At 48.2% G+C, this 24,305-nt stretch overlaps 1 protein-coding gene across 1 annotated transcript; it reads right to left on the bottom strand.

Annotated features, from left to right (window-relative positions):
* Positions 1 to 2,154: 2,154 nt before the first annotated feature.
* Positions 2,155 to 3,037, bottom strand: LOC147964734 (putative E3 ubiquitin-protein ligase SINA-like 6). Its single transcript, XM_087530135.1, has 2 exons — positions 2,975 to 3,037; positions 2,155 to 2,892 (listed from the first exon to the last, which is right to left on the bottom strand). The coding sequence occupies exons 1-2, from the start codon at positions 3,035 to 3,037 to the stop codon at positions 2,155 to 2,157; spliced, it is 801 nt and encodes a 266-aa protein (XP_087386261.1).
* Positions 3,038 to 24,305: the final 21,268 nt, after the last annotated feature.

Below are 24,305 nucleotides of genomic sequence, written 5' to 3'. Positions count from 1 at the left end.
CATAAGTTTCTTGACGATGACGTCGGTCCTCTTCAACAAGGCACTGGTCTCCTCCTGCTGGTCTGCACTTCAGACGATCTTCTCCCTCAGCAGGTCACGCTCGGCCTGGAGCCTCTCATTGCCCTCCCTTAGTTGTCGGATGACGCCGGTAGCCTGTTCAAACGAGGCTTTCATGTCGTCCTACAACCTCGCCCAGCCGGAGATCTGATCCATCTGGCTATGGACGATCGCATGCATGCGCCCGTAACAGTCGTCACCTGCCCGCGAGAAATTTTCCCAGGCTACCACGGGGCGGCGGGGCATCTCTGCTGCATTCGTGGCGTGGCGGGACATCTCTGCTGCTTCCGGGGCGCGGTCGGACCAGTCTACTACATCGACGGCGCGGCGGGACCTCCGTGCTGCTTCAGCGGCGCGGTGGGAGCTCTGTGCTGCTACTTCCGCGCGGCGGGACATGTCGACTGCTCTCGCAGCGAGGCGGGACATCTCTCGTGCTTCTGCTTCCATGCTCGCCTCTCCCTGGTGGCAATCTCTCGACCCAGAACTCACGCTGGCCATGGCAGACGCAAGGGAAGGATGCTGAATGACTTGTTTGTTTTTGTGGATGAGGAGTTGAGGAGGAATGTGCAGTCATCTTGGCATACTAGTATTTATAACCGAGTACTAATACGCTCCTAAGTGGGAAACCGTTTAGGTTGTGATCGGTGTGAACAGGTTTGCAATTCAATATACTCCCCTTTTGTAAGTCCCCGGTTTGGAAAGGTGCATGCATGCAACCATTTCATTGGTTGCATTGAAAGCCATTGTTGTTGGTGCCATGGCTGAAAAATTAATATACTTCATGCGTGCTTTTTCATTGGCTGCATGCATGTGAGAGAGTTCATTGGGAGTGAAATGAAAGAATTAATGTGAGCAAATTACTATGTGTCTTGGTCTAAGAGAAATTGTCTTTGGGCCTAATAAACTCGGACGGAGGGAGTAGCTTGGTACTAATACGCTCCTAAGTGGGAAACCGTTTAGGTTGTGATCGGTGCGAACAGGTTTGCAATTCAATATAGCATGGAGTAATTTGGAATGTGACGAGACGCAAGCTCAAAATTTATTGACGGTTCTAGTTTCGAAGTGCGGCACTATTCCCGGATGGACTACTTCTTTTTCTACTCCCTCCTTTCCGGTTTTATAGGGCTTATCTCAAAATTTTAGTTTTTCCATTTTATAAGGCTCAATTTGGTTGTTCCCCAACACATGTTCAGATTCCAAGGTGCATTAAATCATTGCATGCAAGTATTAAGAGAAAATTGACCAATGCATGTACTTTATGCATGCATGCATTGCAATTAATGCATTGATAAACATAATTTTTTGAGAAAACAAGAGCATTAATTAGGTGCTTTTGCAAACTACAAAAAATGTTCCACCACTCACCATCTTGGTTGGTGAGATTTTTGAATTAAGCCCTATAAACCAGAAAGGAGGGAGTACTGTTGTGTATGTGCAATAACTGGCACCGTCGTATACATATCTTACGATTAATGGGGCGTTCGACAGGAATAGCCGCGTGGCGAGCTCTAGGCTAGTCTTTTTTCAGACGCATTAAACCTATCTCTCGGGACTTCTCTCACGCACCATCGTGCCACCCACAAAAACTTGTACTCTGAGTTTAGTGGTACGTTATACAGGAAGAGAAGAGGTGCACGCACGCACTCGTCCTCTCACACATGCGTCTGTTTTTTCTCGAAAAGGAGGATGATGACCCCCGGCCTTTGCATCTGGGAGTCACACACGCATCTGTAACTACGAATTGTAGTGTTCTCAACCATCCGATTGGCTCTATCATGGATGTACCTATATACTAAAACATGTCTAGATACATCTATATTTTGACAAATGGAAGGCATGTATTGTGGAACAGAGGGAGTGCTTGTCATCAAAATGGATAAAAAGGGACGTATCTAGAACTAAAATACGTCTACATGCATCTCCTTTTATCCATTTTGATGACAAGTAGTACTTCTTACCCAAGGGAACTTTATATCCAACACACACAAAATATCCGTTCGACTGTTGGAAATTACTGATCTGATGTCGAAGTAATTGCTACATCGCCACCAAAACCCACCATTTCTTCAGCTAAAGTAGACCAAGGTAATCCCTGTATTAGCATATTACTAAGATAAACAGAAGGCATTGTAGAAACATTAAGGACGTGAGCTTGTCAATCTGAATGTGGAGGGTCACAAGCTTAGCCCCGGCTAGCAGCTTGGGCGGAACTGTCAAGAAGGTCAGCTCCTGCACGTCGATGTCGCTAGGATCCTTGCTGCTTGTCACCTCCATTTCCACCTTGACGGCGTCGGTCGTGCCTTTGTGCTCCCCCGGTGGGCCGTTCGCCCACAGCTTGGCCACGTAGTGCGGCAGTAGGGACGCCCCCGCTCTGATGCAGACGACCGACACGGCAATAGGCGCGCCGATGTCGAGCACGCCGCTAACCAGGAAAAACGCGCGGCGGTCCTCCTCCGCGAACAGCAAGAGCCGTGGCTCCGACAGTGGCACTTGCAGCTGGAGCACCTTCCCGTACTGGATCCTGTGCATGGGCATGGGATGCGCGGTGCTGATGTGGTGGTAGAGCGCCGACAGCGGGCCTTCGTAGCCGCAGACGGGCACGGGGCATTTGCAGGGCGCGAGCGGACACACGCACTGGTGATCGGCGAGCTTGTGGTAAGTGACGTAGAGCCCACAGCCTTCGTGCGGGCACTCCACCCTCACCGACGAAAGGACGGAGTCCACCACCTTGTTCCACACGTCGAAGCCACCGCCGCGCTCGCACTTCTGGCACTGTCGCTGGTTCCCGGGGCGCTCGACGCGGCAGTCCGCGCAGGTCAGGTGCCCTCCCTTGCACTGCAGAAATCAATTGAACAGCACATCAATCAAGAAACCTTCACCTTGCTCAATCAGCCGAACGGACGAGGTGTATTCGAACCTCATACACTGGAGGCGTCAAGGGGCGGAGACACAAGGGGCAATGGAGCATGATGAGGTCCATCGAGACCTTAGAGAGCTCCATCATCGGGTCATGTTCGGTCTACATGATCTCGCCCTTCTCGTGCACAACCATCTCTCGACTTGGGCCGGGGTATTACAAAGCTTTATCGTCACATATTTTATACTACTTCAAGGTGCATTAAATCAACACATGCAAGTACTCCTTCCGGTCCTTTTTACTCCGCACATTAGCTTTGTCTGAAATCAAAGTTTGCTAAGTTTGACCAAATTTATATTAAAAAATATTAACATATATAACATCTAATAAATATAATATGAAAATATATTTCGAGATGGATCTAATAATAAATATGTTGTTATGTGAATGTTAATAATTTTTTGTATAAATTTGGTCAAAGTTGGATGAGATTGACTTCAGACAAACCTAATATGCAGAGTAAAAAGGACCGGAGGGAGTATCAAAAGGAGAGTCACGGCATGCATGCATGCATTGTAATTAATGCATCGGTAAAAGCAAATTATTGAAATATATCGAGTGCAGTGCTTTGATGTGTCGCGTCAACTCGTACATCAACGAGAAGTTTGATTATCCTCTCCCTCGCAGACTTAACTGCACCTGCCTTTGGCTGTATGAAAGGTTGGCCACACACTTGTCGGGCCCACCTGTCATACACGCAAAGGCAGGAGCGTCCCTCCCTTGCACATAAGCATGGTGGCTGGCAAGACTAGGAGAAGCTTTCGCTACACGCTCTCCCTCCCGCACGCGGTGGACATGTAGTAGTTCAATCGGTGTCAGATGGCCAGAAGCATATTGTAGTACTCCTCTAGTGTGCAGTAGTACTCCATCATTGTTCGACTTCCCGAAGAGGCGAAGAGCCAAGCGCAGCCGGGACGCTCGTGTGGCAGTTTCATGTGTAGAGTACTCTAGGATAGTGTGTACCGTGCCTGTAAGCTTAAAATCGTTGGGGTCGGCTCCATGCTATGTGGCCGTCTCGAAGTTTTTTTTAAAAAAAATAGTCTTCTGGCCCTACCTGACACCCTGGTGATTGTAGTTTGCACGCTCATCTGGTCAAGACAGGAATATATATTTTAATTTGTTTTTTTTCGAAAAGGGGGGACTCCCCAGCCTCTCCATCAGAACGATGCATACGGCCACATATATTTTAATTTGTGGTGGGTAAATGTTAGAGGTTGCAGCAAATATATTGTACACTGCGGGTCTTTCAGCCAAGTTTAGAGGCAAGCATGTGGGGCCAGTGCTATGATGTGTCGCGTCAACTCGTACAATGAGGAGAACCTTGATTTTACTACACGCCTTCTCCCTCATCCATGCGCGCGGTTGCTCGCAAACGAGGATAGGCTTTTGATTAGTAGTACTTCTACAACAAGCTATCCGTCCCGCTCGCGGTGGACGGACATGCAGCAGTGGATTCGACACTGTAGAAGCAGTAGTAGTAACATCATTGTTCATCTTCTCAAAGAGGCGAAGAGCCAAGCGCAAACCGAACGTTGCAGTTGCGAACATTGGATCACGCATATAGCCAGGCTCTTGCATGAGACAAAATTGCTATGTGAGCCCACTATTGTACTAGTACGTACAACTACTTGCTAGTATAGCCCCACCACTCCAATCCATCTACTCCCAAGTCTCTGCACAACAGTGCTCACTCCAATCCAAGACCAAGTGACCAGAAGCCACAAGCACCTATGGAGGCGATGGGCGCGAGCGGCAGTCGGCTGTGCCAAATCATCCAAGGCGCCGGCCTGCTGCCCCGCACCGCGCAGTTTTTCCAGACGGTGTTGGCGACCGCAGGCATCGTTCACGCGGTCATCGCCGCCGAGGGAGGAAACCCACAACTGCCGAAGGGGCCCGATCCCCTGCCCCTGTCGTTCTCTCCGACACAGCGCCGGCTCGGGAGGTCCTCCGACCCTTCTTCCTCCCTGCCATATTATCCGCAGATCCGACCTGCCGCCGCCGACATCCCGGCGACCCTCAGGTATAAGTTCTTCAAAAGCGGCCTTGCTCCCCACGTGTCTGCATGTGCATCTTTTTCTACTCCCATCAGCTCTTCCAAAGCCACCTAAATTTTTAGTATTATTAGAGGTAAAGCTACTTCATGCATTCGAATCTAGGGCTTTGTTCAAACAACGAAGAAAGGGGGGAAGTTGTAGCATGAATCTAGGACTTGATTCAAAGAGGAAATAATATGGTGAAAGTAGTAGAGACCGGATACCCAACCGGTCTCTTGGTTGAAAAGGGAAATAATGGGAAAACGCAGTACAAACTAGATACGGAACATATCTATTATTGGTTGAAAAAAGGATAGAAAGTGGCGGCTGGTGGACAAGTCAACAGAGTATGTCCAGGATTATATTTGCTGCCATCACATAGTAAAAGGTCTCCAGGATTAGATTTGCTACCCTCACATAGTAAAATGTCTCGGGATTAGATTTGCTGCCCTCACATAGTAAAAGGTCTCAGGATTAGATTTGCTGCCCTGACATAGTAAAAGGTCTCCAGGATTAGATTTGCTTCCCTCACATAGTAAAAGGTCTCCAGGATTAGATTTGCTGCCCTCACATAGTAAAAGGTCTCTAGGATTAAATTTGTTGCCCTCACATAGTACAAGGTCTCCAGGATTAGGTTTGCTGCCCTCACATACCATGAACAAACTCGTCATCACCACTTTATGCCTCCTTGTAGGTCCATTGTGCTGATGCATCCACTGTCGCACGTCCTTATACCAACCTTTTGCTGTTGTTAATGTAAGGGCGCATGTAAAATGAAGCAATCACACTGTTACCTTAGGGACATGTCTAACCAGTGTTATTGTTAATCTAATGCCTCCAGTGATAAGCTGCAATTAAACTGTGTTACAAATGGCACTCCTGCTATTTTCCCCAGTATGATAAGTAAGTTGCTCCTTTACGCTGCTGAGTGCCCTGGTGTCCCCATGGTCCCATGCCCTTAAACCAACTCTTTAGCTGCTGTTGATTTACTGTGTCTGGTAAACAAGCAATGCCACCATTAAAGTAATCCCATATTTGAGGAATCTCATTGTTGATCGTAATGCTTCTGGTAACATGAAGCATTGCTGACGTTTTAAAATTTCTACTGTCCCTGCGTGATAGCCATGAACATAATTAAGATGCTTCTTTTCATTTTGTATATGTTTTGTATATTCCTATTGACCAGCAACTGTTTACTTTCTATCTTTTTGTGTAGATAGGGATATCCATTTCACCTTGTTGCTATTGTGACCTTTTGGTGAACTGCACAAAACACTTTTTTTGGAATGAGTGTCTTGTGCAGTCCAACTAAAATGTCACGTGGGCAACATCTCTCAATTTTGGTGGAACCACACAAAATGGTGATTGGAGTTTCCAAAATCTCCATCAAGTTCTACTGGTAATCTCATGCAACATTTTATTAGTCTTTGCAAGATGGAGCCGTCACTGTCACCACAATGGCACTTTATTTTAGTGGAACTGCACAAAAGGTAAGAAAATTATAGTTGCACCTTACATGAGCCGGACAGCCAACCTTAATGTTCCTCAATTTTAGTGCAACTACTAAAGAAAAACCTGCCAGCTCACAAGAGCAAGTACTTCTTGCTAGCTGAATGATGCAATCTTTGCTTCATTTCAGGTGAACTGCAGAAAAAGGCGCATGAATTGAATCATGGAACTCCAGACAGACCTCATCCAAGTAGAGCTGGAGGTTGAGTTCAAGGAGGCCGCTATTAAAGCGAAATCATGCTCTCCTGTCTCCTTGTTTGTGTTGTGCAAACATGCTGTGCAAACAGGAATACTCAACTACAGATGTTGTGACGGTCAAGAGCATTCGCCAAGTTCTTCGATTGGCTAGCCAAGATGGATTTAATCCTGATGTTCACTTTATCAAAAGGCTCTAATGGGTTGGTTCTGAATCTTGCAAGCTGGGAATCAGTGAGATGTGTAGGCATCTTTGTTGTACTTATTATTTGAATCTTATTTGTTGGTTCTGAATCTTGCAAGCCGGGAATCAATGAGATGTGTAGGCATCTCTGTTGTACTTATTATTTGGATCTTATTTGTTGGTTCTGAATCTTGCAAGCTGGGAATCAATGAGATGTGTAGGCATCTTTGTTGTACTTATTATTTGGATCTTATTTGTTGGTTCTGAATCTTGCAAGCTAGGAAACACGGCATGATGATGCAGAGGACAACAACCATAACAAACAGTTCAAACTTGGTAGTATTATCTTTGTGAAAGTGTGACAAATGTGCTGATCGTGTGCGTCCTGAGAATAATAATTCTTATTGTTGTGCATGTTGATCCTGTGGCACTGATAGAACGAGCGAATGCATTGCTTGTTTTAAGTATAAATTTCTATTAAAGTTAATTAAATTTAAGTAAAGTGACCACTAACTCATGTTATTACAGTACCAATACAGACCCGCTCGTGAACCGACGTGTGGCCGAGGGTGCATCTTCTGCCGGGCGTGCAGCGGACGAGGGAGGGGTAGTAACTGTTGTCGCCTGTACACACTCAGCTTACTGTTGAATCCAGTTCCCCAAGAGCTGAAAAACGAACTGCTGCCGCTGCCTACACACTCGTTCACTCGAAGAGACTCCAATGGTGATCCGAGGGGTGAGCCTGCTAGATATGGACTTCAGCAAGGAGTTCCCCTTTGAGTTCTCCGTTCAGTCCTATGGCTCCACCAAGTTGAATGTGATGTACACCAATGATACGGACTCGGTGAAGCTCTGCCTCGCCTCAGTCCTATGGCTGCACCAGGTTCTGGAGCATTCGCCCGTTTCATCGGCAGCGCCGACTGCACCTTCGCTACGGTGGAGAGAAGGAAGAACGGGACGATTCGGCCATCTGGTGCAACAAGCTTGTCGACATCCAGAAGCAATACAAGATCATCAGCAACGGGCAGGAGAAGGACTCCGTGGTTGACTTTGCTGAGACCATCATCGACCCCTGATACGCCAACATGAAAGAAGACGACCAGGACACATGGGAGGTACCTCTGAATCTAGTCTACATAACCTACGTGGCCAATGACGCATATGCATGCTACGACATGTACAGGCAGATCTTGGACATGAGGGCGTGTCTGCTTCCCGTAACCGATGAGTACACGGACAGCTGCAACGTCATGACCAAGCATGCCAGGAAGGTCTAGATTTTGAACTTTATCTGTTTATAAGCACCTTTATCATCTGAGTGTTTCATGCATTAGCCTATGTGTCGTAATTATCTATTTTGTCTGAAATATTTCTTTTAAGAACCCAATAACGTGATTGCTTTTTTAGTGGCTATTTTCTTATGTATGTAAACTAGTTCACTTGACCATAAAAAAAACTAGTTCACTCGGCTGCCGTGCTTTGAATCTCCTTCGTCCCAACATATTCCCCTCCTCAGGTGGACCCAGCAGGTCTCTGAATTTTCTCCCACTTTCTTTTTCGATGTAAACTGAGTTTTCTCCTAGTACTTTCCCCTAGAACCAACTCAACTGTCCCACGTCTAGCCTAAAACATAATAATACCCCACATACTATTAACTCATCAAATTAAAATGATATTTTATTTCGTAAGTTGAGAGTTCTTACAAAATAATAATAATAATTGTTTATATATAACTTGGCAAGTTAACTCCTAGTGATTGCGTACATAAGCTTGCAAAGATTTTACTGACATGCAATCATGTCTTTATGTTTTTATAACATTTCTCCGTCTAGCCCAACATGATATTTTCACCCAGCCCACTAAGTATGCGGATTTCGAGAAAAATGCAAATGGGATTTAAACGGGCTGCATAGATGCTACATCATTGTTTCACCCAGCCCACCAAATGGACTAAAAAACAAATGGACTGGCTGACATCTGGGCCAGTAGGTCGAAGCCTAAGAAGGCGTTGGATTTACATCCAACGGCCGGCATTCTTCTTCAATCTCTCGTCTTCTTACTCTAGCCACCCAAAGAAGCACCAATCGTGCCGCGTGCTCCTGCCTCTCGTGGCTGGCTGTGATGCCGCGGAGGCCTCACCGCCCCCTACTCCCACCGCTGGCCCAGGGTATCCCTCTACTCACCCAGACCCCCTGTTATTCTGCGGCGACGGCAGCCTCACGCCACAGCCGAACCTGTGAACCCTTGTACTCCTCTCCGCGTGGGCATCCACTGCCGCGTCTTCCCCAGCTCCGCATCGTCCCCTTCCTAGGCCTCGCCGTCGTCCACCGACTTGGTGCTCTCGGCGCGGCGTGGTCAATGTGTTCAACGACCGACTTCCATCAGAAGAATATTGTACGTGGAGAGGCTGACAGCTGGGTCCACGGCCACAGCCCACTTTTTTTGTGATTTGCCAAGTAAGTCGCTTTGTCAGGCCTGTTAGGCTGGAAATCTTTCAAGACGAGGAGAGCTTCATTCGGCTCGCCGAGAAAATGGCCTATCAGTAATGAGAAATGGGATGTACATTTTTAAAACACATCAAACCGGCAATTAGTTTCAAATATCTTTTTCTCATTTCGAGATTTTAAATTACATTAATTTTTATGCGTGGAGAATTTGTTGGATTTTATATTGATATACATTTATTTTTAAAACCAGTTTGAACATGAGTCAAAATTTCGGGATTAAAAACAGTTCGGACCGCACCGAGATATGCAAAATTTCGTATAATTTTTTAACTGTGGCCACAATATGGGCTGTAATTCTAACAAAAAGAATATGGGCTCCAAAAAACCTTAAGAATTAGCAAATGGGCTGTAAATTATTAGAAATAATGGCAGATGGGCTGTATGCTGTTTTCCATAGATTTGAGCCTTTCCTAAAAAAAAGGTTGACGCACAAGCAGTGACTCTTGCATGTCCATCGAACGGCCGCCGTGCTTCTTCAATCTCTTCTCTTCCTGCTCCAGCCGCTCAAACAAGCGCCGGCGGGACTGCCTGCTCCCTCCTCCCCGCGGCCGGCTGTGCTGCCGCGCAGGCCTCACCGCCCCACCGTACTCCCATCGCTGGCCTAGTCATCCCTCTACTCACCCACACCTGCTGTTATTCTCCAGCGACGGCAAACGAACCAGTAAACCCTCGTACAGTTGTACTCCCCTCCGCGTGGGAAACAACTGCCGAGTCTTCCCTGCCTCCATGTCGTTCCCTTCTTAGGCCTCGCCGTCGTCCACCACCCTGGTGCTCTCGGCGCGGACTGGTCAATGTGGTCAATGACCGACATGCATCTGAAGTGGACTGTACGTGGAGAGGCCGACAGCTGGGTCCACGGCCACACGCAAGGAAATGCCTGCTTATTACGCGCAAAATAATGATTCCTCCACCTGACATCAGGGACTCATCGAAAGGGCCTCTGTATTTCGCAAAAAAATGTTACCGCCGCTGACAGCTCGGACCCACCAGCTATATCTTTGCACGCAAGTAAATGCCTCCTTATTACGGACAAAAAATGAATACTCCCCTATTAGCTGGGACCCACTACAGTGGCAGGCTGACTTGTGGGCCTACTAAGTTGACGGGGACGGAGGCTTTGTCAACTTAGTCAATATGCACGATTCTAGCTCCAATGACCGTATGATGTCCATCCAACGGCCGTAGTGCTTCTTCAACCTCTGGTCTTCTTGCTCCAGCCGCCCAAACCAGCGCCGGTCGTGCCTCGTGCTCCTGCCTCCCGTGGCCGGCTGCGATGCGGCGGAGGCCTCACCGCCCCTACTACTCCCACCGCTGGCCAGGCCATCCCTCTACTCACCCACACCCCCTGTTATTCTGCGGCGGCGGCAGCCTCACACCGCAGCGAACCAGTGAACCCTCGTACTCCTCTACGCGTGGGCATCCACTGTCGCGTCTTCCCGGCTCCGCGTCGTCCCCTTCCTAGGCCTCGCCGTCGTCCACGGCCCTGGTGCTCTCGGCGCGGCGTGGTCAACGTGTAGGATGAAGTAGATGTGTCTAGAGGGGGGGTGATTAGACACTTAGTGCTAAAGTTGCAATTTTTAGGCCTTTTTGGTTTGAGTGGAGTTTTAGGCACAATTACAACATACACAATACATATCAAGCAAGCATGCAAAGAGTATATGAGCAGCGGAATGTAAAGCATGCAACTTGCAAGAATGTAAGGAGAAGGGTTTGGAGAATTCAAACGCAATTGGAGACACGGATGTTTTTCCCGTGGTTCGGATAGGTGGTGCTATCCTACATCCACGTTGATGGAGACTTCAACCCACGAAGGGTAACGGTTGCGCGAGTCCAGGGAGGGCTCCACCCACAAAGGGTAACGGTTGCGCGAGTCCACGGAGGGCTCCACCCACAAAGGGTCCACGAAGAAGCAACCACCCACAAAGGGTCCACGAAGTAGCAACCTTGTCTATCCCACCATGGCCATCGCCCACGAAGGACTTGCCTCACTAGCGGTAGATCTTCATGAAGTAGGCGATCTCCTTGCCCTTACAAACTCCTTGGTTCAACTCCACAATCTTGTCGAAGGCTCCCAAGTGACACCTAGCCAATCTAGGAGACACCACTCTCCAAGAAGTAACAAATGGTGTGTAGGTAATGAACTCCTTGCTCTTGTGCTTCAAATGATAGTCTCCCCAACACTCAACTCTCTCTCATAGGATTTGGATTTGGTGGAAAGAAGATTTGAGTGGAAAGCAACTTGGGGAAGGCTAGAGATCAAGATTCATATGGTAGGAATGGAATATCTTGGTCTCAACACATGAGTAGGTGGTTCTCTCTCAGAACATATGAGTTGGAAGTGTAGAAGTGTTCTGATGGCTCTCTCCACGAATGAAGAGGAGGTGGAGGGGTATATATAGCCTCCACACAAAATCCAACCGTTACACACAGTTTTCCAATCTCGGTGGGACCGAATCAACAAACTCGGTCAGACCGAAAAGGTAAACCTAGTGACCGTTAGAGATTTTCGGTGGGACTGACATGCAACTCGGTAGGACCGATATGGTTAGGGTTTGGGCAAAACGTAATCTCGGTGAGACCGATTACACAAACTCGGTGAGACCGATTTTGGTAATTAGCTAACCAGAGAGTTGGTCAGGCAAACTCGGTGGGACCGATTGCTCTTTCGGTGAGACCGAAAAGTTACAAAAAGGAAACACTGAATTTACATTGCAATCTCGGTGGGACCGATTCGCTTTTTCGGTGAGACCGAAAAGTTACGAAAGGGAAACAGAGAGTTTGCAACCCCATCTCGGTGAGACCGAGATCCCTATCGGTGGAACCAAATTGCTAGGGTTTTCGAAGTGGCTTATGACAAGTGAAAACTCGGTGGCGCCGGATAGAAAGAATCGGTAGGTCTGAGTTTGGCTTTGGGTTTAGGTCATATGTGGAAGTGGGAAAGTAGCTGAGGATTTTGGAGCATATCATTAAGCACATGAAGCAAGAGGCTCATTAAGCAACACCTCATCCCTCCTTGATAGTATTGGCTTTTCCTATGGACTCAATGTGATCTTGGATCACTAAAATGTAAAATGAAGAGTCTTGAACTTGAAGCTTTAGCCAATCCTTTGTCCTTAGCATCTTGAAGGAGTTCCCACAACCTTTAGTCCATGCCACTCCATTGTTGAACTTATCTGAAACATACTAGATAGAAACATTAGTCCAACAAGAGATATGTTGTCATCAATTACCAAAACCACCTAGGGAGCACTTGTGCTTTCACAACGTGGTCAAGGAACGGCTTCCATCGGACGTGGACTGTACGAGGAGAGGCTGACAGCTGGGTCCACGGCCACAGCAAGGAAGTGCCTCCTTATTACGTGCAAAATAGTTATTCCTCCACCTGACAGCGGGGACCCACCGGACGGGCCACCATATTTCGCGAAAAAATGTTTGCCCCTGACTGCTGGGACCCACCAGCTACATCTTTGCACGCAAGGAAGTGCGTCCGGGCAAAAAAAAGATTCGCCCCCTAACTGTTGGGACCCACCAGCTACTTCTTCGCAGGCAAGGAAGTGCCTGACAGTCGGGACCCACCTGGGCGAAGCGTACGTAGCATTGTCATTCTGGTCGCGAATGTGTACGTACATATATACTGGTGGATGTAGAGGTGTGCACGTGTCGTAGTAGAGGCGCGTACGTGTCGTAGTAGAGGCGCGCACGTAGCATGTACACGTACGTACAATGGCCAGGGTGCAAGAAAGAAAATACGGCCACGTATGTGTACATACAGGCGGGGTTTCGAATGCCTACTCGCGCATACGTACGGCCAAGGCTCGTGTACGTGGCTGGGTCGGAACGGAGAAACGGCGTCGTCGTTGTGTTCATGGGGAGGCAACGGAATGCGTCGTGTTCATGGGGAGGCAACGGAATGCGTTGTGTTCATCGGGAGGCAACGGAACGCGTGGGAGCCAACCAGCTGGGTTGTAATGGAATGCGTGGTCGTGTTCATCGGGAGGGCTTGGACGGAACAGGCGATGGAAACGAGGCATGGCATACCACACAACGGAGGAAACAGACCTCCTACGTTCGGAACGGGGTCCTGTTGATCGGGAGGGGTCTGGCGTACCGCAAAACGGAGGAAACGGACCTCCTACGGTCGAAACGGGGGTCCTGTTGATTGGGAGGGGTGTGGCGTACCACAAAACGGACGAAACGGACCTCCTACGGTCGAAACGGGGGTCCTGTTGATCGGGAGGGGTGTGGCGTACCGCAAAACGGACGAAACGGACTTGTGTTGGAGCGCTACGGTCAAAACGGGGGTCCTGTTCATCGGGAGAGGTGTGGCGTACTGCAAAACGGGACTCCACGGGATACTGTTCATCTCCACCCTCGACCTCCTCCAACCTCCATGGGCTACCGTCGACCTCCTCCAGCCTCCACGGGCTCCTGTTCATCCAGCCTCCTCCGCGCGCTACTCCACCGGCTACTGTTCAACTACCCCTCCACGGGCACCCCTCCACCGTCTACTGTTCATCCAGCCCTCCACACCACGGGGTCATGTTCAACCACCCCTCCACGGGCACCCCTCCACCGTCTACTGTTCATCCAGCCCTCCACCACACCACGGGGTCCTGTTCATCCAGAGGGAACTCCACCGCTCACTGTTCATCCACCCCCCCCCCCCCGCAGCACTCACTGTTCATCCCAGAGGCAGCATCGATCGGCTTTAGTTAGCAGCAGTAGCGAAGGAATCGCTCGATCGGGTTCAGTTAACAGCCAGCGATCAATCGCTTGGGTTCAGTAACGTGTAGCCTGCAGTGCAATCGCTCGGGTTCAGTTAGATCCCAACGCCTTGCTCGGGTTCAGTTAGAGCCAACGCCTCGCACACACGTGCGTATGTGTACGAGAGAAACGCGCATCTCTCAGCCCCCGACCTCCCACCGTAACCGGGAACTCCACGAAATTTTCCTCCCCCTCGCTTCTACCACGGTTTTTCCGTCATGGATGGCCCAAAGAATTTCATGCAGCTGCGTCTCCTGCCCGCCCAGGACGAAAAGCCCATTTTCTGTCATGATTTTTTGTCATAGAAGTAGGAGCCCACCACATCTATGATGATACCGAATTTTGTCACAATTATCGTCATAGAAGTGTCATATGTATGACAGAAAAAAAATCGTTCGGCCCAAAATGTCACGGATGTGTCTTTTTTTGTAGTGTAAACTACTCACACTTCATCGAAGAGGCTATGTTGTTGATGTAGAAGCCCTCCGTGATCGATGCCCCCTCCGGTGGAGCTCCGGAACAGGCCCCAATATGGGATCTCGTGGATACATAAAGTTACGGCGGTGGAATTAGGGTTTTGGCTCCGTATCTGATCGTTTGGGGGTACGTAGGTATATATAGGAGGAAGAAGTATGTCGGTGGACCAACAGGGGGCCCACGAGGGTGGAGGGCGCGCCTGGGGGGTAGGCGCGCCCCACTACCTCGTGGCCTCACTATTGGTTGCCTGACGTAGGGTCCAAGTCTCCTGGGTCTTGTTCATTCCAAAAATCATGTTCCCGAAGGTTTCATTCCGTTTGGACTCCGTTTGATATTCCTTTTCTTTGAAACCCTAAAATAGGCAAAAAAACAGCAATTCTGGGCTGGGCCTCCGGTTAATAGGTTAGTCCCAAAAATAATATAAAAGTGGATAATAAAGCCCAATAATGTCCAAAATAGAAGATAATATAGCATGGAGCAATCAAAAATTATAGATACGTTGGAGACATATCAACCATCCAATTTAGAGAAGATATTGGATCGGCCCTGCCAGATTCATGGCAACCCCGATAAACCAGCTAATCACACCAATAGAAGATGTTGGGTCTTCAAGCAGACCAGCAAGCTCAACGCCGAACACAAGGGGAAGAGGCCGCCCGGTGATAGCGATGACGAAGAAACTCACCAACCGAATACCGGGGGTCAGAAGCAATTTCCCCCTCAGGTAAAAACAATGAACTTGGTATACGTGACACACACCCCTACAGGGGAGCATGAGAAGTACTCCCTCCGGACGGAGGATCATACTACGTTTCCTTCAGCTGGAGTACAAAGTGGACTTATTAAACCTCATACCTTGTCGGCCATTAAGCTGTCGGTCTCCATTCAGCAGAACCAACCAATTCTGGAGCTGGACTACCAGTTCGGCTTCTACCGTCCACCTCATACACCCGCGAAATCTGTACCGCGCATACATAAGTATGCACTTAAAATACCATGGGCATCGGCGGAAGCACAATACGGACGGGCCTACAAGCACTCCCATACCCTCCTTCTTTTATTTTCTAACCACTCTTTCTTTTTCATTATCCTTTTCCACAGGTGACTCGCAGGCTGGTCATCTCACCGACTCTATCGGAGTTCCGGTTTGTATATTCATCCAAAAGCCACTCCCTTTAAGGAGCTCCTTCATCGAGGAAAGGTGGCGCAGACGTGTGACAGGAGGTCCAAAACAACTTTCTGTAGACCGCACTCTCTATTTTGCGAGCCTGTAAAGTTCCTTCTACCTCAGCCGTCGACCCTTGACATGTCAAATAGCCAGGGTCGTGGCATTATTATATACAAACAATGATTGGCATATCACTCAAGTTCTAGTGAATATTATCAGTATCCAGTATTCACTTTTCTCTAAAAAACTGCATTTTTCTCCTTGTGTTATTTCACACGCCCCAACATAACTCGCTAGGGGCTCGATATGGGAACAAAATAAATTGCCAACAAGTCCGAACAGCTTTATAGCATACTTCAGCGTCGCAAGTTTGACCTTATATGCATCAGCTCCGAATCATGTCTTGGGTCAATAATTGGATTGCCTGGCTCCTGTGCTTACTACCTTACGTTTCGCTCTATCGACTAAGGTAGTAAAGGGAGAACTACTGCGATTGTGTTTTTGGTTCATCTGGTCAAATACCTCACTAGAGAAAGCCGAAAACTGACTGTCATGACGCGGCAAGAGCTGGTCAACCCCTCGATGACTCGTCGGAATCTTTTGTGATTCGCCCGTATTACACGAAGGACCTTTCTTCAGGTCATACATATACACGCACCACATTGGGATAACCGCATACATACCAGGGTTTATATCATAGACCCACCATAAAGCTCCTATGGCTAAGTGAAAGTGTTAACGCCCTATAGTCTGATTGCCTCGTTCACCGCATTGACACCTCCTTCACGGACCAAGACTTGGGTTAAGGTGAGCAAGTGCTCTTCCGAACACCCCCGTATTTTCTACGAGGGGGCTGAAGCCGACGACTGGAAAACTTTCAGATTATACAAAAACGGCCGCACAGGAGGAACCAAAAGCTTTTAAGCAAATATCATAATATTATCATAATATTGTCTTTTACAATTTCAATACATTTCATTCAAATATCATATCTTTCGAGCACTGACCCTCTATCAAGCGGGCATCCTCTAGGACGTCCTCGAAATAATGTTCGGGTGCGTAATGGTCCTTACCATTGAGGGGACTCCTCGCTGCAACGTCGGTGGCCTTCATCTTTGTCCTGTATGTTTTGACACAGGCAAAGGCCATCCGTGCACCTTCAATGCACGTTGAACGCTTAACGACGTCGATACGCGACATCGCATCCACAAGCCGCTGCACCAAACAGAAGTAACTATTCGGAATGGGCTTAGTAGGCCACAGCCGGACTATGACATCCTTCATGGCAGAACCAGATATCCTGTGGAGCTCGGCCAACTGGGCCATCTGTTCATTTAGTAATAGCGGACGCTTTGGCGCGCCGAACTGTGACCGAAAAAAGCTTCTCCATGGCACACCCTTCCTGCGCTTGGTAAAATTGCGCCGCATTGGAGGCGCTCTCCGGCAGGTCCAAGAAGATGTCCGAAGAGCTCCACATTTATTAAGCGGGGAATACTTAGGATCGCCGAACTTCGTCTGTAATAAGAAGGGCTTACCAGCCGCTATCTCCCTAGCTTGCCGGATCTCTTCCTGAGCTGCTCTGGACTCAGATCGTGCTTCTTTCGCCTCTTGCAAGGCCTTGTCAAGATCGGCCGCTTTGGCTTTGTTATCCCTCTCGACGAATTCACACTGGACAGTGGTTTTCTCTAGCTTGCGCGCCATGATAGAAATTCTCTCCTCACACTGGCGTCGAGCAGCCTGTTCGGTTTTTAACTCATCAGCTGCCTTATTGGCAGCCGAGTTACTCATCCGGGCTTGCTCCTTGGCGAGGACAAGCTCAGCCCGAAGGGCTTCCACCGCAGCGGCACCATATGCAGGTATGCGTGTCTCAGTATATAGTTATAGCTTCGTGCTCATGTTATCATACACACATATACTGAATGCCCCAAAAACATACCTTACGCCTCGTCAAGCCGCCTGTTGATAAGCGTGATGTCATCATCCGCCTCATCAATCTTCCGCTGCAGATCTGCAACCTCTGCGGATCGGGCAGTAGCAGGGGAGGTAACAGCATGTGTTCCAAGTAGTCAGATTATTTCCTGGATATATCTTTTTGATTCTCTGATTGCCCCCCTTGGGAAGCCAATTAGAGTCTCAGGGGCTACTTTCTATACACAGGAGTATTTTGTGAATAAAACACAATCGAAAACATTACAGCAGGCTCGTGAAGGCCTCATTCAATCCTCTTTTCACGGACATGACCTTTTCAACCACCGTACCCATCAAGGTACCATAGTCCTCGGAGACGGGCGCCTGTCGCAGCATGTTTGTCAATATATCTGGTGCTTCTGGATCTCCGGAAGCTGCTGTAGCAGCATGGCCACCCTTCGAAGGGATCCGTTCATTCGTCCCTAGAGTCATCTCCGGCTGTAAGCCGAACAGTCCGGGGCCTTTATTGTTGTCCCCCGGACCCTGGGCTACCGAAGTATCACCTTCGGTTGGTGTTTTCATTATCCCTCGCGTCACTTGTTGATCGGGAGAGACCCTCCGGGACGACACCTCGAAGTCGTCCGCCCTATTGGGCGAGGAGACTGGTCGAGGCGTCTCGCTTTCCATCATCTCCGGGAGAAGATCCCCTGAGGAAGAGGATTGTTGAGGAAGACTATGTGCCGAGCTGCAAAAACATACATTCTAGATGTTACCTTGGTCACAGGAGAGGAACGGGGTATGTGTAAAACACCCTTGTTCGCTTATGATTTAGGCTTGTCCTCGTCGGGGGTCTGCGCGATAACGTCGTCTTCCAAGCCCGAGCCGCCCGACAGGGGCATCTTGCCTCACTTGGGAGCCTTTTCCTCCCAATCTTCAGAGACGGCCCTTTTCTTACCATGGGGAGAATGAACGTTGGATTCTCCTTTACTTTTGTCTTCGGGCGATGGGATTTTCATCTCCCTGGACACAGCATCTAATATATCTTAGGGATGGAGGCCACCTTCGGTCCTCCCACTCTCCATCTTGTCCTCCTTCACAAGCATCTGGTACGGTGCTGGGGCCAGCATCCTTGTTAATACGGAATCCACTAAGTCTTCGGGAAGGGGGGCCGAACACCTGATTCGCTCTGCTTTCTTTATCCAGACCTGGAAGAGGATAGTGTGATAAGTGTCGCACTACGCCATAAATTTCTGAAAAATTGTTCGGAAATAGAGTGCTTATCGAGGTATCCGGACGGTTAAGGTCGAGGCCGATATCCTTGGTGGTGTCCGGCCACTGTTTTCATTTCTTGAAAAATAGCTTCCACATTCCTTTGTGCGTAATGCCGAAGAAGTCTTGGAGGGTATGTGGTTCTTCCGGATTAAACTCCCACATACAGAGAGGCCGTCGTTGGCACGGTAGAACCCGGCGGACCAGCATTACTTGAACGACATTGATAAGACTGACGTCCTTCTCAAGGAGGCTCCTGATGCGGCTCTGTAGAGTCTGCATTTCGTCAATTGATCCCAAGTCCAGTCATTTATTAATCCATGACGCAAGTTGTAATGGAGGGCAGATCGAATCACAGGTATAGCCGCCCACGTGGTACCATGGGGTTCAGTGACATAAAACCACTCCCACTGCCATAGGTCAGGAGTTTCGGTGAAAGAGCCTTTTGGCCAGGGAGCATTGATAAGTTTGCCCACTACAGCACCTCCGCACTCCGCTTGTTCCCCACCGACTACCTTCGGCTTCACACTAAAGGTCTTGAGCCATAAGCCGAAGTGTGGGGGAATGCGGAGAAAGGCCTCGCACGTGATAATGAGCATCAAGATATAAAGGAGAGAATCTCGGTCGAGATCATGAAAATGTAGTCCGTAGTAAAACATGAGCCCCCGGACGAAGGGGTGAAGAGCGAATCCTAGCCCTCGCAGGAAGTAGGAGATGGATACGACCCTCTCACCGGATCTGGAAGTAGGAATAACCTGTCCTTGAGCTGGAAGCCTATGGGGGATCTCAGCGGTCAGGTATCTGGCTGCACAAAGCTTCGTGATGTCCTCCTCCGTAACAGAGGAGGACACCCATCGGCCCTGTGGGCTGGGTCTGGACATGATTGGGAAGCTTGAAGCGATGAAGTCGAGCCTTGGGTGCTAGAACTCGAAGTTGGAAGAGCTAAGGAAAAGGTTGGCGCAAAACAAGGCGTCCCTTCGCTCCTTTATAAAGGCAACAGATATCGAACGCCTCCACCTAAGCCTGAAAACCTGCCTATTCCTAAGGAATCATGCCAATGGAATGGTTGGGTTATCCACGCTCGTATTGATGAGAATCCCGTGATAAGGGGACACGATCTCTGCTTCCACAAGACGTGTCAATAAAAACCGTGCCTCGAAGCATGGAACGGCGGGACAAGCAACGGTTCGAAATAATGACCAGGTAAACGTGATGTCATGTTACAAAAAGTTGTCAGTGGATTAGACTCATACAAATATTATATTCTCTGTGGTTGTGCGTGGTACTTGTGTTGCAGATCTGGACACGTTCGTCCGAAGACTAACTCGAAGTATTCGGAAAGGGGAATCTGCCATACAATGCCGAAGACAATCTGCGCGCCGGACACCTCGTCATTGAAGCCTGGTTCAGGTGCTACTGAGGGAGTCCTGGATTAAGGGGTCCTCCGGCATCCGACCTATTAGACATGGGTCGGACTGATGGGCTGTGAAGATTAAAGGCTGAAGACTCTACCCTTGTCCGGATGGGACTCTCCTTGGCGTGGAAGGCAAGCTTGACGACCAAATATGAAGATTTCTTTCTCTGTAACTGACCTTATGTAACCCTAGATCCCTCATGTGTCTATATAAACTGGAGGGCTAGGTCTGTAAATATATCCTCATAATCATAGTCAGACGGGCTAGACTTTTAGGTTTTATCCATTACGATCTCGTGGTAGATCAACTCTTGTGATACTCATATTCATCAAGATCAATCAAGCAGGAAGTAGGGTATTACCTCCATAGAGAGGGCCCGAACCTGGGTAAACATTGTGTCCCTCGTCTGCTGGTACCATCGACCTTAGACGCACAGTTCGGGACCCCCTACCCAAGATCCACCGGTTTTGGCACTGACACTTGACCTTTGGCTTCGCCTCAAAGCCAAGTCCGAGTGCCCCTTGGGCCCAGGGGCTACTATCGGTGTTCTGGGAACCAGGGTTCCCAGACTTCCCTGCCTGTGGCCCATGGCATGGCACCATCAATAGCTGAAGGAAATATGCCCTAGAGTCAATAATAAAGCTATTATTTATTTCCTTATATCATGATAAGTGTTTATTATTCATGCTAGAATTGTATTAACCGGAAACATGATACATGTGTGAATACATAGACAAACAGAGTGTCACTGGTATGCCTCTACTTGACTAGCTCGTTAATCAAAGATGGTTATGTTTCCTAGCCATAGACATGAGTTGTCATTTGATTAACGGGATCACATCAGTAGGATAATGATGTGATTGACTTGACCCATTCCGTTAGCTTAGCACTTGATCATTTAGTATGTTGCTATTGCTTTCTTCATGACTTATACATGTTCCTATGACTATGAGATTATGCAAGTCCCGTTTACCGGAGGAACACTTTGTGTTCTACCAAACGTCACAATGTATCTAGGTGATTATAAAGTTGCTCTACAAGTGTCTCCGAAGGTACTTATTGAGTTGGCGTATTTCGAGATTAGGACTTGTCACTCCGATTGTCGGAGAGGTATCTCTGGGTCCACTCGGTAATGCACATCACTATAAGCCTTGCAAGCATTGTAACTAATGAGTTAGTTGCGGGATGATGTATTACAGAATGAGTAAAGAGACTTGCCAGTAATGAGATTGAACTAGGTATTGAGATACCGACGATCGAATCTCGGGCAAGTAACATACCGATGACAAAGGGAAAAATGTATGTTGTTTTGCAGTTTGACCGATAAAGGTCTTCGTAGAATATGTGGGAGCCAATATGAACATCCAGGTTCCTCTATTGGTTATTGACCGGAGACGTGTGTCGGTCATGTCTACATATTTCTCGAACCCGTAGGGTCCGCATGCTTAAAGTTCGGTGACGATCGGTATTATGAGTTTTTGTGTTTTGATGTGCCGAAGGTAGTTCGGAGTCCCTGATATGATCACGAACATGACGAGAAGTCTCAAAATGGTTGAGACGTAAAGATCGATATATTTGACGACTATGTTCGGACATCGGAAAGGTTCCGGAAGGTTTCGGACATATACCAGAGTACCGGGGGTTACCGGAACCCCCCCCCCCCCCCCCGGGGGGGGGGGCTTAATGGTCCTACATGGGCCTTAGTGGAAATAGAGGGCAGCAAGGGAAGCGTGGGGCGCCCCCCCCCAAGGCCCAAACCGAATTAGTTTAGGGCAAGGGGGCCGGCCCCCTCTTTCCTTCTCCTCCTCTCCCTTCCCTTCCCCCTCTCCTACTCCTAATAGGAAAAGGAGGAGTCCAACTCCTAGTGGGATTAGGACTCCCCCCCCTTGGCGCGCCCTCCTTGGCCGGCTACCTCCTCCCCCTGCTCCTTTATATACGGGGGAAGGGGGCAACCCATAGACACAACAATTGATCATTGATCTCTTAGCCATGTGTGGTGCCCCCCTCCACCATAATCCACCTCGATCATATCGTAGCAGTGTTTAGGCGAAGCCCTGCGTCGGTAGCATCATCATCACCGTCACCACGCCGCCATGCTGACGAAACTCTCCTGTGAATCTTTGCTGGATCGGAGCTCGCGGGACGTCATCGAGTTGAACGTGTGCAGAACTCAGAGGTGTCATGTGTTCGGTACTTGGATTGGTCGGATCGTGAAGACGTACGACTACATCAACCGTGTTGTGCTAATGCTTCCGCTTTCGGTCTACGAGGGTACATGGACACACTCTCCCCTCTCATTGCTATGCATCACCATGATCCTGTGTGTGCGTAGGAATTTTTTTTAAATTACTACATTCCCCAACAGTGGCATCCGAGCCAGGTTATTGCGTGGATGTTATATGCACAAGTAGAACACAAGTGAGTTGTGGGTGATACAAGTCATACTGCTTACCAGCATGTCATACTTTGGTTCGGCGGTATTGTTGGATGAAGCGGCCCGGACCGACATTACGCGTACGCTTACGCGAGACTGGTTCTACCGACGTGCTTTGCACACATGTGGCTGGCGGGTGTCAGTTTCTCCAACTTTAGTTGAACCGAGTGTGGCTACGCCCGGTCCTTGCGAAGGTTAAAACATCACTAACTTGACGAACTATCGTTGTGGTTTTGATGCATAGGTAAGAACGGTTCTCGATCAGCCCGTAGCAGCCACGTAAAACTTGCAACAACAAAGTAGAGGACGTCTAACTTATTTTTGCAGGGCATGTTGTGATGTGATATGGTCAAGACATGATGTTATATTTATTTTATGAAATGATCATGTTTTGTAACGGAGTTATCGGCAACTGGCAGGAGCCATATGGTTGTCGCTTTATTGTATGCAATGCAATCGCCCTGTAATTGCTTTACTTTATCACTAAGCGGTAGCGATAGTCGTAGAAGCAATAGTTGGCAAGACGACAACAATGCTATGATGGAGATCAAGGTGTCACCCGGTGACGATGGTGATCATGCCGGTGCTTCGGATATGGAGATCACAAGCACAAGATGATGATGGCCATATCATATCACTTATATTGATTGCATGTGATGTTTATCCTTTATGCATCTTATTCTGCTTTGTTAGACGGTAGCATTATAAGATGATCTCTCACTAAATTTCAAGGTAAAAGTGTTCTCCCTGAGTATGCACCATTGCCAAAGTTCGTCGTGCCGAGACACCACGTGATGACTGGGTGTGATAATCTCAACATTCATCTACAATGGGTGTAAGACAGTTTTACACACGCAGAATACTCGGGTTAAACGAGCCTAGCATAAGCAGATATGGCCTCGGACACTGAGACCGAAAGGTCGAGCGTGAATCATATAGTAGATATGATAAACATAGTGATGTTCACCATTGAAAACTACTCCATTTCACGTGATGATCGGTTATGGTTTAGTTGATATGGATCACGTGATCACTTAGATGATTAGAGGGATGTCTATCTAAGTGGGAGTTCTTAAGTAATATGATTAATTGAACTTAAATTTATCATCAACTTAGTACCTGATAGTATTTTGCTTGTCTATGTTATTGTAGATAGATGGCCCGTGCTATTGTTCCATTGAATTACACAGACTGGGTCCGTAACTTGAGGATTATCATCATTGCTGCACAGAAGAATTACGTTCTGGAAGCACCGCTGGGTGCTAGGCCTGCTGCAGATGTTGCTGATGTCATTAAGAATGTCTTGCAGAGTAAAGCCGATGACTACTCGATAGTTCAGTGTGCCATGATTTATGGCTTAGAATCGGGACTTCAATGATGTTTTGAACGTCATGGAGCATATGAGATGTTCCAGGAGTTGAAGTTAATATTTCAAGCAAATGCCTGGATTGAGAGACATGAAGTCTCC

This window comes from Triticum urartu, chromosome 6A, assembly GCF_056163025.1.
Source record: "Triticum urartu cultivar PI428250 chromosome 6A, HENAU_Tu73, whole genome shotgun sequence".
Taxonomy (NCBI): domain Eukaryota; kingdom Viridiplantae; phylum Streptophyta; class Magnoliopsida; order Poales; family Poaceae; genus Triticum; species Triticum urartu.
Note: the sequence above shows the minus strand (reverse complement) of the source record. Positions and strands in the feature narration are given on the sequence as shown.